The sequence below is a fragment of the Rhincodon typus genome, chromosome 11 (assembly GCF_021869965.1).
Source record: "Rhincodon typus isolate 14 chromosome 11, sRhiTyp1.1, whole genome shotgun sequence".
Taxonomy (NCBI): domain Eukaryota; kingdom Metazoa; phylum Chordata; class Chondrichthyes; order Orectolobiformes; family Rhincodontidae; genus Rhincodon; species Rhincodon typus.
In genome coordinates, this window is record NC_063342.1 from 68,597,302 (window position 1) to 68,611,795 (window position 14,494).

Consider the following 14,494-nt stretch of genomic DNA (forward strand, 5'->3'; position numbering starts at 1 on the left):
GGGGGAGATAGGTGATGAATAGGAGAGTAAGCCACCTAGTAATATGAAAGAATATCGCAACAGTGTTTTTGGATATCTAAAAGGTAAGACAGAGGAAAGTGTGGACTTGGACCTATAGAAAATGAGGCTGGAAAAGTAGTCGTGGGGATAAAAAAGTAGCTGCAGAGGAAATGAATAGGTATTTTGCATCACTTTTCACAATGGAAGACACCAGCAATAGACCCCAGAACTTCAAGAGACAGAGGGTAGAGGTGAGTGCCGTGGCCCTCACTAAGGAGAAGGAGCTGAGGAAGCTGAAAAGTCTAAAGGTGGATAAATGACCTAGACCAGATGGACTACACCCCAGAGTTCTGAAGAAGATAGCAGAGGAGATTGTAGAGGCATTGGTGGTGGTATCTTTCAGGAATCACTGGAGTCAGGGAGTGTGCAGAGGACTGGAAAATGGTTGATGTAACACACTTGCTTAAAAAAAGAAGGCAGAAGACAGAAAACCTTGAGCCAGTTAGCCTGACCTGGGTCATTGGTAAGATTTCAGAGTCAATTATTAAGGATGAGATTGTAGTGTGCTTTGAAGTGCATAATAAAACAGAGCTGAGTCAGCACAGCTTTGTCAAGGGGAGATTTGTCAGGCATGATCTATCAGAATTCTTTAAGGAGGCAACAAGCAAGTTAAGCAAAGGACAGACTGTGGACATGACCTAATTGGATTTCCAGAAGGTCTTTGACAAGATGCCATACAAGACGCTGCTAGTAAGAACCCATGATGTTAGGGGCAAGGTACTCGCATGGATAGAGGATTAGGTGATTGACAGAAAGCAGAGTGTGGGATAAAAGAATCTTTTTCAGGATAGCAGCTGGGAAATAGTGGAGATCGACAGGGGTCTGTGTTGGACCATAACTTTTCACCTTATATGTTAACAATCTGGATGAAGGAACTAAGCTGACACAAAGACAGGTGGAGGAACAGTGAGAGTTGAGAAACTGGGAGGCTGCAGAAGGACTTGGACAGGCTAGTAGAGTGGGCAAAGAAGTGGCAGAGGTAATACCACGTGGGAAACTGTGAGGTTTTGCATTTTGGTAGGAATAGTCGTAAACTATGTTCTAAGGGGGAAAGGTTTCGGAAATCCAATGCACAAAGGACTTAGAAATCCTATTTCAGGGCACTCTTAAGGTTAACATGCAGATTCAGTTGCCAGTTAGGGAGGCAAATGCAATGTTAGCACTCATTTCAAGAGGGCCAGAATTCAAGAGCAGAGGTGTACTGCTGAGGCTGTAGAAGACTCTGGTCAGACCATATTTGGAATACTGTGAGCAGCTTGCGGCCCTATATCCAAGGAAGCATGTGCTGGCTTTGAAGAACGTCCAGAGATGCTTTAAAAGAATAATCTCAGGAATAAAAGCTTGTCATGAGGTCTGGTTGCAGACTTTGGGTCTGTATTGAATGGAGTTTAGAAGGATGGAGTGGGGGAGCTCTCATTGAAACTTTCAGAATACTGAGAGGCTTGCATAGAGTGGGTATGGAGAAGGTGCTACCATTAGTAGGAGAGACTATGACACGAGGCTGCAGCCTCAGAGTGAAGGGACAATCCTTTAGAACTGAGATGAGGAGGAATTTCTTCAGTCAGAGGGTGGCAAATCTGTGGAATGCTTTGCTGCAACAGGCTGCTGCGGAGGCCAAGTCATTGAGTGTATTTAAGACAGAAATAGATAGGTTCTTGATTGGTATGGGAATCAAGGGTTATGGGAAGAAGGCAGAATGGAGTTGAAAATCATACCAGCCATGACTGAATGGCACAGCTGATTCAATGGGCCAAATGGTCTAGTTTGCTCCTCTATCTTACAATCTTATGGTCCAATTGGTTTGAATTAATTTGCTTTGATAGATAACTTTGAGTATGTGTTGGACACACTTTTATACAACTTTTGTAACAAAATTAAAGCTGATTTGTTGTGACAGTCTAACCAATATTTGGCAGAGCATCCTGTTATATGGGATGATTATTTAGTCAGTGTGTGTTGTGGAAGATGTAAATATATAAAGCAAACATATGCAGTCCCTCATTGCTGAATTACAGGATAAATGCACTAATCCCATACGATACTGATCCAGGAGTCTACCAAAGCTGTGCTTTCCTGAGAAACGAATGAATACAACACCTATTGGAAAAGTCGAACAAAATCAGCCAGATTCTCACTCCTGATTGCCATTCAATGATGGCTGCCTGAAAATATATGTTTGCAGATATGCAACAATCAGGATTCACACTTGCTATGGTGAAACATTTTACTCTTCATCACCTATTTTCTCTTAATATATTTTTGAAAAGTATTATCCTTAATATTCCTTGCAAGCCTTTTCATGTACTTCCTTTTCATGGCTCTTGCCACAAAATTTTTGAATCCTTTTGTTGTCTTTGTACCTCCTCCAGTCCAGGCGATCCCTCCTGTTCTTTACCTTTGTACAAGGCTTTATTTTAATTTTGTATAAGTGCTAATTTTTCTTGTCAAGCAAGACTTCTAATTACTCAAGTACAGCCCTTGCTTTTTCTGGGTATGCATTAGAATACGGTCTGGGGAAGAAGTCCGACTTGATGAATATTTCAAGTTGCATCATCTGCTCAAGGAAATGTAGAATAAACTTGCATTCACATACCATCATAACCACAACATCAGGATATCAAAAAGAACTTCAAATTGATGCATTACTTCTGGAGTACAGGTATAATTAAATAGATACCATCAGCCAATTTGTGTGTAGTATATCCCACAAACAAATGAGACAAATAAATAGTCAACCTACTTCTGATGCTGTAGACTAGGGAAGGAAGTTAGCATTCTTTCCAGTTGCCGTGAGTTCTTTCATGCCAACCTGAACAGACAGGGTTGCAATTTAACATTTCACCTGTGGCAATGTCATATTTCCTTAGTGATACACTCTTAAACACAATCTAGATTAAGTTCTCAGATCCTGGAATGGGAAGTAAATGAACCAAGCTAACATTTCTTATTCAGAATGGGGATATGTCTGAATGTATGCCATCTTCTAGCTCTTCCAAGTTGTCACAGAGTTCATGGACTTTCTGTATTTGTCAAAGAGAAGTATCAGATCTTTTAACAATTTTCCTACAATTAGCATCGTAATGGAGTTCTCTCTATTACACAAGCACAAACATTATTTAGAATCAACTGCTCATTACAATTGTTCCAGTGTTGTCAGCCAGCATGATAAATGGAACAGATCTGTAAAACAATGACTGGGTTACAAACCTTAAGTTGCTCTGCAATAAAAGTAGGCCTTTGGATATCCATCTTAGAGGCACATTATCAGACAAAGCTTTGACTACTAGTAGTGGAAGAGCAATCATGAAAAAGCTCTAGAACACATAGGCCGTGGTATGACAATCATCAATTCTGCAGAAAGGATAAAAATGCTCAAAATGCAGTACAGAAACAGCATTCAGAGTTTATTATATAATAATCTGTACTACATGATGGTTTTATCATCCGAATAATCAAGGAAAGAATGTGTTGTTTAGATGACTGCAGTAAGCAGAGGAAGTAGTAATCTCAAGTATCAGAAACAGGCTAAGGTTAAATTAAGATAAATAGGAAGAATAGAAACAAGATTTGCAATTTGTCAAATAGAATCATAGCGCAAAAGGAGGGCACTCATCCCATGTGTGTCTGTGCAGGCTAGATAAAAGATTTACTCTAATTAGATCCATTCCCTTCCCACATCTTCCCCATAACCCTATAAATTCTAGACCATAACCCATTTCACAAAAGTAAATCTTCCCATTGGTTCTTTTGTCAATTATCAGCTCTTCTTAGTAAAGTTTGTGTACCTATTTGAGCAAGAAAGCCAGTTGTCTACATCTAAGCTTATCGAGATTGAGAGCTGAATTCAGGAGATGCTGGTGAGGAGAAAACTATTTAGGTAAAATCATTTTACTGCATAGTTCCACAAAGAAGTCCTACTAAAAACTTCTCTTGTTTTCAGTGTATTAGGAAGGAAAGTTCTTTGGCTTTCTTGACTGTATCAAACCAAACTGTTCTGCAAGAAAAAAAGAGGAAGAATGCTGCTCAATATAGTGGCGGTATCCATCTTGCTGCTAGTTCTAGATTGCAACACTTTACCAAAGGGTACATGTAACTGTCATATGCTATACATGATATTTGTAAAAGGCAGGTAATCTTGGAGAAGATCAGGTGTATTGCTTGACAAATTTTTACTATAACATGGTTTTGTACTTTGCAGGATATTTTCAACTTAGAGATATTGATATTCATGTTGTTTGTGCTTGTCCCTAACCAAATTTAATGTTTAGTCAAATAGTTGCAACTTTATGGTTCACTTGTCCTTCACATCAGAAGTAATTGTTAGAAACACAGTGCGATAGGTAGTTCAAAATGTTTGAGGTGCTGTACATAAAAATGCTAGCTTCAAACATATTTCAACATGTAAAACGTTTGCTAACGGTGAAGGGTGTTACTAAGACTTCACATGTCCAGATTTGTTAAATTAAGGATTGGCAATTCAACCTTCAGGCTCAATTGTCAGGCCACCAGTTTCACAGCATTGTTCACATACAAGCAAAAAAGCATATCACAAGCAAATAGTATGCAAGCAAAAAGATATCATGAATTCAACAGTAGACAAGCAACAATTTATTACCATGAACTAAATTATTTAATTTCTACATCACAACAAAAGCAATAGCTAAGATCCTCATACCTTTTCTTAAGAGTAATTTGAGATGGGCAATTAATGCTGGCCTTGCCAGCAATGCTTACATCTGTGAAAAAGCATTAAAAAAATCCCCGAAGCCTAAAGTCCAGCATTTAGAGAATCCATATAATAGTTCCATCATAAATACTGGCTAGGAGCAATATTATTACTGGCACACAGTAAGAGTTAAGAGAGATTGATCCCTCAGCTATCAAAATAACCAAACGCTCTGTAGGTTCTCCTTTATTACATCATTGCGTCAGAGGATCACAGCAGATAAAAGCTTTGGTATCATTGTACTTGCTTCCTATTCACTGGACACTGCGAGTAGTAAAATCATATACTGTAATGTCTTTGAGGAACCATGTTGTGTAACACACTTCCTATCCTGCAAGTACCTTTATGCCTAAAATAAATTACTGCAAAGTCAGTTTAGGGAAGTATAAAAGCATCATAGCTCATTTAAACTCTCATTTGGATATTAGTTCGTGCATACTGAGCTCCCTAATGGGTCAACTGGTAAAGCGTTTCATGTGGTTTCGAAATGATTCACAGATCAGTAATGTTGGAGGCCTGTACAGATTTAAGCCATTGTGGTAGTGATATTACAATTGGTCTTAGCTTCTCTGGGCCAGAGAAGGGGAAAATGAGGAGTACTCTTCCTATTTCTGAATGCTATTCAATAACTTATTAGAAAAACATGCAAGGACTTCAGTTAATGGACAATTTTGAAGATATCCATCCCAGACCAGAACGACCACAATGTGGACCTTGAGTAAAGGAACTGTGAGACAATTTGGGGAGGCTTTTCATCCTCACTATCATTTATTAGGGGAATACTGCACCACTAACATTCTCAATAAATATATTTTAAATTTCTTTATTGGTACTCTGCATTTCTCCAAAATATTTTTAGTAAAGAGGAAATTCAGGGCTTTTTTTAGGCCATCAATGGCTTAAATATTCAGGGAAAGTTAAGTGGTTCACAACTATCTAGGCATATGGCTAATGATCTTCATAAATATATAGCTCACAGTCACCCTTTGCAAAGTATCCTTTGTGGTTAGTATAAAAAGTTCACAATGAATAAAAATGCATTAGAATAAATATTCAGGGATCATAGTTCCTATTTGGAACTAAAATTACACCCCATTACCAGAGGTGAAAAAGTTCCCTGGCTCAAACTGTAATAAAATACTGATAAGTTCTGAGAAGAGAGAGCCTTATATCTTCAGAATTAAACACTGAACAAAGGCATTATGTCACCCTAGCTTTTCTTTTACTAATTTGGGGAAAATTTTACATTTACCCTACCAGACATTGATCACAGAATCTGGGATTAGAGCACATTCACCAACTAACCCATTAAATGAGCTGAGCTAGTTTTTCTCAAATTTTCTGTAAAATAATTCCATTATGTTCCTGTAACAATATCATTTGTTCAGACCACAAAGTGCCCTTTCCTTCCAAATGGACCATTGTCCACTCATCAACAAATTAAACAGACTCTATAAAACTTGTTTTGACAGCTATCTCATACTTTGTTACTCGGCCAATCACACCAAATGCCTGGTGCAAATAATTGTTTTAATTGTCCACTAAACAAATTAATGAGTTTATGTAGACAACTGCATTAAAGCACAGGAGATACCTTTATTAACAGTGGCATGAACGGGATACTAGCATAAAAACGTTGCAATCATCCTTACACTCACCACGGATCTTTGGTACATCTACTACTACAATACAGCACCAGAAAATGACTTCTGAATGTATTAGCAGCATGCCAAAATAGCCTGGTACCAAAGTTTAACATCCATCTTATTCAAAAGTTTGAATAAAACACCACCTTCCAAATAAATATAATTCTTCAGCATATACCTACCCATTGTGAAACTGTCACAGGAGATAGACTAGCTTATCTATAAATGGGACGAGTAACAAATGATTTGTCCATTACATTTCTGGCATCAGGTCTGCTCTTAGGGTGAGGGAGAGTTTTAAGGGTTAATTTCTATTTGGACCGCCTATTTCTTCAAATGGGAGTCCAACACATTCTCTACAGGACCCTTGTTCTGCCTCCAATAAACCCCATTCCCCTGGACACAAACCGCCAGCCTCCTACTCTCACTCAACCTCCTCATCACCAACTGCCGTTGTGACCTCAACTGCCTTCATTGAATATCTTCATCTCTCCACCCCTCGCACCTAGTCCAACCTGTTCCCATTGGGACGCAGAGCCCTCTGCTACAATCCCAATCTCGTCATTAAACCTGGTGATTTGGGGGGAGCGGGGAAAGAGGAGTGAGATGGATGTAGTGCGGCGCATCACTGAGGCCAGACGCTAACTCTCCGAAGCCACCTACCGTCCCCTCGACTATGACCCCACCCCTGAACAAACCATCATCTCCCAGACCATCAGTAACCTCATCACCTCAGGTGATCTCCCACCCAGATCCAATAACCTGACAGAAACGAGCAGCATAGGGTTGGGGAACTATTTCCTACCCGAAATTCATAAACCTGACTTCCCTGGTCGACCCATTGTCTCTGGCTGCTCCTGCCCCACTGAACTCACCTCCTCCTACCTTGACTCCATTCTTTCCCTTCTGCTCCACGAACTTCCCACCATACGTTTGGGACATAACTCATGCCCTCCACCTTCTCCGAGACTTTCAATTCCCCGGACTCCAACATCTCATATTCACCGTGGACACTCAGTTTCTCTACACATGTATCCCCCATGAAAAGGGCCCAAAAGCCATCCGTTTCTTCCTCTTCCGCAGGTCCAACCAGTGCCCCTCCAAAGATACTCTCATCCACTTGGTGGAACTAATTCTCACACTCAACAATTTTTCCTTTGATTCCCCCGACTTCCTACAAATTAAAGGGGTGGCTTTGGGCACTCACATAGGTCCAAGCTATACCTGCCTCTTCATAGGATATGTGGAACAGTTCCTGTTCTGCAGGTACACTGGCACCATCCCTCACCTCTTCCTCCACTACCTTGATAACTGCATCAGTGCTGCTTGGTAATCCCACGAGGAGCTTGAACAGTTCGTCAACTTCACCAACATCTTTTACCCTGATCTGAAATTCACCTGGACCATCTCTGATACCTCCCTCCCCCTCCTGAACCTCTCTACCTCCATCTCCAGCAACTGACTTAGCACCGACATCCATTTCAAGCTCACTGACACCCACAGCTACCTCGACCACACCTCCTCTCACCCACCCTCTTGCAAAAATGTGATCTCATACTCCCAATTCCTCCACCTCTGCCATATCTGCTCCTGGGATGAAGTGTTCCACTCCTGGACATCCCAGATATCCTCATACTTCAAGGACCATAATATCCCCTCTCCTGCGATTCATTATGCCCCCAACCGTATCTCCTGCATTTCCCGCACTTCTGCCCACAAACCCCCTCCCCCCCAAAACAAGGATACAGCCCCCCGGTTCTCACATACCACCCACCGATCTCCAAATCCAACACATCATCATCTTCCATTTTCGCCACTTTCAATCTGACCGCACCACCAAAAATATATTTCCGTCCCACCCGTACCTGCTTTCCGTAGGGACCGCTCACTCCGCGACTCCCTTGTCGGCTCCACACTCCCCACCAACCTTCCCACCCACCCACCCGGCACCTTTCCCTGCAGTCGCAGGAAATGCTACACCTGCTCCTAAACCTCCCCCCTCTCACCTCCATCCAAGACTGCAAACAATCATTCCATATCCAGCACAGATTCACCTCTATGTCTTCTAACCTGATCCATTGCATCTGTCACTCCCAATGTGGTCTCCCCTATATCGGGGAGACCAAGCACAAACTTGGGGACCAATCACGGAGCATCTGCGCTCGGTATGGTCCGATCAACACCACCTTCCGGTTGCCAGCCATTTCAACTGCCCCTCCCACTCCCTTAGCAACATGCCCATTTGGGCTTCCTCCACTGTCATAACAAGGCCACACACAAACTGGAGGAGCAACACCTTATATTCCGCCTCAGGAGTTTACAGTCCAGTGGCCCTGACATAGACTTCACCATCTTCAAAATCTCCCCATCGTCAGCCTCATTCCATGTCCAGCCCTCCCTCTCATGCCCACCTCCTTGACCTGATATAACCTGTCCATCTTCTTTCTCATCTATCTGCTCCACCCTTCCCACTAATCAATCTCTACTACCCCCTACCGGCATCTACCTACCTTCCGCCAGCCCCAAACCCGTCCCTCTATTTATTTCTGAGCTCCCTTCCCCCTCTCCAGTTCTGATGAAGGATCCAGACCCCAAACATCGACTTTCCTGCTCCTCAGATGCTGTTTGACCTGCTGTGCTCCTCCAGCTCCACATTTTATTGATTCTAAATTCCAGTTGAAGTCGAGTTTCTCTTTAATTTAACAGTCAAATAGAAATTACTCTAACAGAAGTTAAGCTATTCCAACCTTAAAACAGAGGTATACAAGTTCTCTTGAGAACACCTGCAACCAATGAGAGAGCCAGCTTAAATTGCTTTTCAGAAGACAAACCAGTTATTTCTAAAAGGAGCCTAAAAAGAGGCATGAAGGTCTAAATTCAAGTCCAACCTGACCCAGAGCATGTTGATTGGAAATTATTAAAAAGAGGCCTTCCTCAGCGCTGTTCTGGTCTACAACAGAAATGCTGCTTTAGATGCACAAAATGTAAAATGGAAGTCCAGTGGGTGGATGAAAGAGTTCAGTGAAGAGGAGAAAGAAGTGTTCCTTTCTTCTTTTTTCAACATACAGTAATTAGCTCTTACCTTGGAATGGGGAAAAAGGTGACTGGTGAGCATCTGGTAAGTTGTTCTACTTACATATCAGCATGAGCAAGTAGAATATAGGTAGGGTTTAAGAGAAATATGGGCTAAAAGCTAGCAAATGGGACTAGATCAGTTTAGAATATCTGGTCGGCACAGGTGAGTTGGACTAAAGGATCTGTTTTGGGCTGCATGACTCTATAAGTGGAATACAAGTGTCCTGGATATACCATGTGTCCCAGTGAGGAACAGTCACCAGCTGCAGAAGCTTGGCCTCTGAGTTTCAAAAGTTGTGTGACAGCTGCAGTCATCATTGTGCATCCAGGACTCGGAATTACGTAGATAGCATATTTAGGTTAAAAACATACAGGCGAAGAGGGAATAGGTAATTGCCAGGCAAGCTGTGCAGGAGTCCCCTGAGTCAATTTTGCTTGCTAATAAGTTTTCTAGCTTGGATACTGTTGAGAATGCTGGTTCCTCAGGATAGTGCAGCAAAAATAAACTCTCTAGCACCATGAGGGAAAGAAGAAAAGTGGAACAGCAATAATGGTAGTGGATTCTAGAGTCAGGGATTCAGACAAGCATTTTTGTGACAGCAAACATGATTCCAGGATGGTGTGCTGCCTCCTTAGTGCCAGGATCAAGGATTTCACAGAGCAGCTACAGGATTTCCTTCTAGGGATGGTGGACAGCTTCAGGTTGTGGACGACATTGGTTTCAGTGACAAACACAGGAACAGCGAGGAGGTCCAAAAAGCAGATTTTCAGGAATCAGGGGAGAAATTAATAAATAGAGCCTCAAGAGCAGTAATCTCAGGATTACTCACAGTGCTGCATGCTAGTGAGCAAAAAAACGCAAGAGGATTGATTGAACACATGATTGGAGAATTGTTGTAGGAGGGACAGCATAAGATTTCTGAGGCATTAGGATCTGTACCAGGTCACACCAAGATCAGGACTAATATTTTTGCAGGGAGACTTGCTAGTGCTGTTGGGAAGAGATAAAGGAGCCTGTTGGGGAATGGGAACCTCAGGATTTGCTCAAATTAGAAGGAAGTGAAGCTGGTAATGGGAAATTACAAAAAACGCAAGTGAAATTAGGAAGGCAAGCAAAACGAAGATGAGCATCAACTAAGCTTAGAGCGTGAACGATATAAAAAGACAATGTTAAAGACACTCTGCCTGACTGCACACAGCATTTGCAACAAGATGATGATTTAAAGACACAAATACAGCTATATGTTTATGGTCTAATTGCCATTATAGAAACATGACTGCAGCATTACCAAGAATGGGAGCTGAATATTTAAACATATTCAATCGTTGCAAAAAGGAAAAGGAGGTGGTGTTGTACTGATAATAAGGGATGGGATCAGTATCTTAGTAAGGGAGGAATTCAGATCAGAATAATAAAATGTGGCATCTGTATGGATGAAGCTAAGGAACAGCAAGGTGCAAAAAAAATTGGTAATTGTTTAGAATTAATTTTAATCAACTGTTCAAACAGGTTATGACACACCTATGGGACAGGTAGGACTTGCAATCGGATCTTCTGGCACAGAGATAAGGAAATTCTTTAGTACTTGTTTACAGACCACCAAGCAGTAGTAGTAGAGTGAGGCACGGTGTTAAACAGGAGACAAAGAAAAGCATTTAGCATGGGTAATTCAGTTACCAAAGATTAGATAAACTTAATAAGCACAAAGTATTTGGAGAATGGGTTTCTACAGCATGTTATGGACGGTTTTCGACGGTAAAATGTTGAGGAACTGACTAGACAGCAGGCTATTTTTGATCTCTTATTCTGTAACTAAAAATGGATAATGAATAATTTTGTCGTAAAAGAACCTTTAGAGATGAATGACCATAATAGATAGAATTTTACATTACATTTGGAAGTGACGTAGTTCAATCTGAAGCTAGGGTATTACATTTAAAATGAAGGAAATCATAAGTTATGAGGGGAAAATTGGCTGAGATAGATTCGGAAACATTGAAAGGTTTGATGGTACATAAGCAATGCATAGTTTTAAGGAATTATTATTTAGCTCACAGGAATTGAACATTCTTTTGAAGCACAACATCCCCGAAAAATTCAGACAGCAGTGGATTACAAAGGAAGTTTAAAAAGTGTACAAAGCCTACGGTTGCCAGAAAAAGTAGTAGCCTGAGAATTGGGAGGACTTTACAATATAGTAAAGGAAGTCCAAGAAACTAATAAAAGGGAGAATAGAGTATAAAACATAAATTAGCAAATGGAAGGAATGTAAAAACTCTTGTAGGTACATAAAAGGGAAATATGGTTCAGATAAATATTACAGGCAAATTCAAGAGAATTTATGCTGGGGAAAAGAGAATTGTCAGGAAGCCAAATGACTACTTGGTCTACACAAAAACAAAAACAGAAATTGCTAGAAAAAACTCAGCAGGCCTGGCAAGATCTGTGAACAAAAGTCAGAGTTAATGTTTCAGGTCTAGTGACCCTTCTTCAGAATGCACTGACTACTTTGTCAATCTTCACTTAGAATGATACAAGAAATATCCAAGAATTAAAAATCCAAGGGACTAGGGAGAATGAGGAATTAAAGGAAATTAACATTAATAGGAAGGCTGCATCAGAGAAATTATTAGGATTGAAGGTTGGCTGATCCCTGGAACCCAATATTCTATATCCCAGGGTGTTGAAAGGGGTAGCTATGAGACAATGGATGCTTCAGTTACCTCCTTCCAAAATTCTATAGATTGTGGAATGGTTCCTGCAGAAAGGAAGGTAACAAATGTCACTGCGTTATTTTATTACATCACATTCATCATTCATATATATTCTAGTTCAAGCAATCAAATGCTAATGGAAGAACTAAACCCCAAGGGTTTTCAAAATAAACTGATATCGGTTGATAAAATACTTAGAAAGTTTCACTGAAAAATACTCATCTCTTTCTAGCGGCAGATTTAACGGATATCCAAAACGGAGATGAACCAAAACAGAAAAGATTCGGAAGGTTGACTAATGAATGCCTCTGATCTATGGAGTTTTATTTACATGGTGCATTTTTAATAAAGTGAGGAATACTGTATAACATTGTCAATGTGATAACAGTGTGGAGCTGGAGGAACACAGCAGGACAGGCTGCTTCTTCAGAAGAGTCCTGATCCGAAACATCAACTTTCCTGCTCCTCTGATGTTGCCTGGCCTGCTGTATTCCTCCAGCTCCACACGGTGTTATCTCTGACTCCAGCATCTGCAGTTCTTACTATCTCATTGTCAATGTGATCTTTGTTAGCTTTTATTCTAAAAATAAACTTACTACCTTCTCCATTATTACAACTTTGTCCTAGAAGTCAGTGCTATCCGAATGTAAACCCATTGAGGCTTACAACTATTGCAATACCTCGGTGAATAATAGGGGACGGAGAAGAGGGGTTGGCTATGGCGGTCTCAGAGCTCGCAACCCCAAAATTTCAGCTAGTGATTCCACTTCAAGAAGCCCTGTTGTAAGTCCTCCTATGCTCAGTTGGGGAAATAAGGTACAGAAGGCATTCGCAACTACTTTGTGATTTAGAAAATGCTTCTTAGTAAACACAATTCAGTACAGTATCTAAAGCCAGTATCATTCTTCTGAGAGATAGGCATAGCAAAGGACTCTATTATGCCAAGCGTTGAGCAAATATACAGTACGGGTCTTTGGCCCGTTCAATGAGAGTAAGTGGGTGGACCAGATAAGTTTCTAATATTCCTTTTTAGTCAATTGCATGCAAAGAAGAGAAGCAACAAAGTTAGAAAAAGAGTAGTGAAAGGTTGTGAGAATTCTGAAGACAATCAAACCTGAAACCATAGGGAAACAACAGAAGCTGGGAAAGGAAAAAATGAAGGTGACTTAAATAAGGGCAAAAGCTTTTTATACATCGAAAAACGTGACAGTTGAGCTAATTAGTAAGTTTTGTGCTCCATTTTCAAAGAGCTGAACTGTTTTATGATACAAACTTCAGTAAATAAAATGGAGGATGTCAGAAGACATGCTATTGAAATATTTCAGAATTCTTTTCTCTAGATGTGGCTGACAGCAGCAAGGCAGTATTTGTTATGTAGGAACTCGTCACTTAAAGCTCTTCCTGAAAATCCTAACATTCAGTGGAACAGTTTCCCATAGGGATCCATGTTAAAACTGGAGTTAGGTTCTGTAAGGCATTCTTTATCAGGTTAAAAAATTATACTGTTGAAATATTTTACATGGCTAAATTTCCACATTATGAAATAGTTTTCTGTGACCTGATCCTCAAGGTTACTGCAGATCTTTCCCTTGCCTAACCCTCAAACATATAGCACCACCCCTCAACTCAATCCTCTAGAAGTGAGCCTGAAGCACTGTTGCATGAAGTCTGCACCGAAAGTCTTTATTGGCCGTAACACAGCTTGTGCCTGATAGTACATTTCTCTGCAAGCCACCACTGCCTCCAAGATCCCCTCGAACATTACCGAATTGATCCTCTTGGCTGGCTGGTAGTCAGTTATCCCTCAATCAACGTCACACCACTGCTTGTGAGGTTAATTAGTTTTTTTTTGAATATTCATTCAAGAGGTAAAAGCATTGCTGGCAAAGCCAGCATTCATTACACACTCCAACTGTCCTTGAGAATGAGATGACCTATCTTGTTAAGCCACTGCAGTCCATGAGGTGTGGATAAAATACACACAGGTTGGAAGTGAGTTCCAGGATATTTACAACACTGGCATCTACCTGACAATGTGGACAAATCCTAGGTATGCCCTTGTACATAAAAAGCAGGACAAACCTAACCCAGCCAATTATTACCCCATCAGTCTACTCTCAATCAACAGTAAAGCGATGGAAAGTGTCATCAACAGCACTATCAAGCAGCACCTGCTCAGTGACACCCAGTTTGGGTTCCGCCAGGGCCACTAAACCTCATTACAACCTTGGTTCAAACATGGACAAAAGAGCTGAATTCCAGAGGTGAGGAC

General features: G+C 40.8%; 1 protein-coding gene across 1 annotated transcript in view; it reads left to right on the top strand.

Moving 5' to 3' along the window:
- LOC109937909 (lysophosphatidic acid receptor 6) overlaps window positions 1-13,577 on the top strand; it is a 19,620-nt gene extending 6,043 nt beyond the window's left edge. The window contains exon 2 of the mRNA XM_048602669.1: window positions 12,455-13,577. Within this exon, the coding sequence (XP_048458626.1) occupies window positions 12,455-12,466 (12 nt within the window). The 3' untranslated portion in view covers window positions 12,467-13,577. The remainder of the gene's footprint in view (window positions 1-12,454) is intronic.
- The last annotated feature ends 917 nt before the right edge of the window (window positions 13,578-14,494 follow it).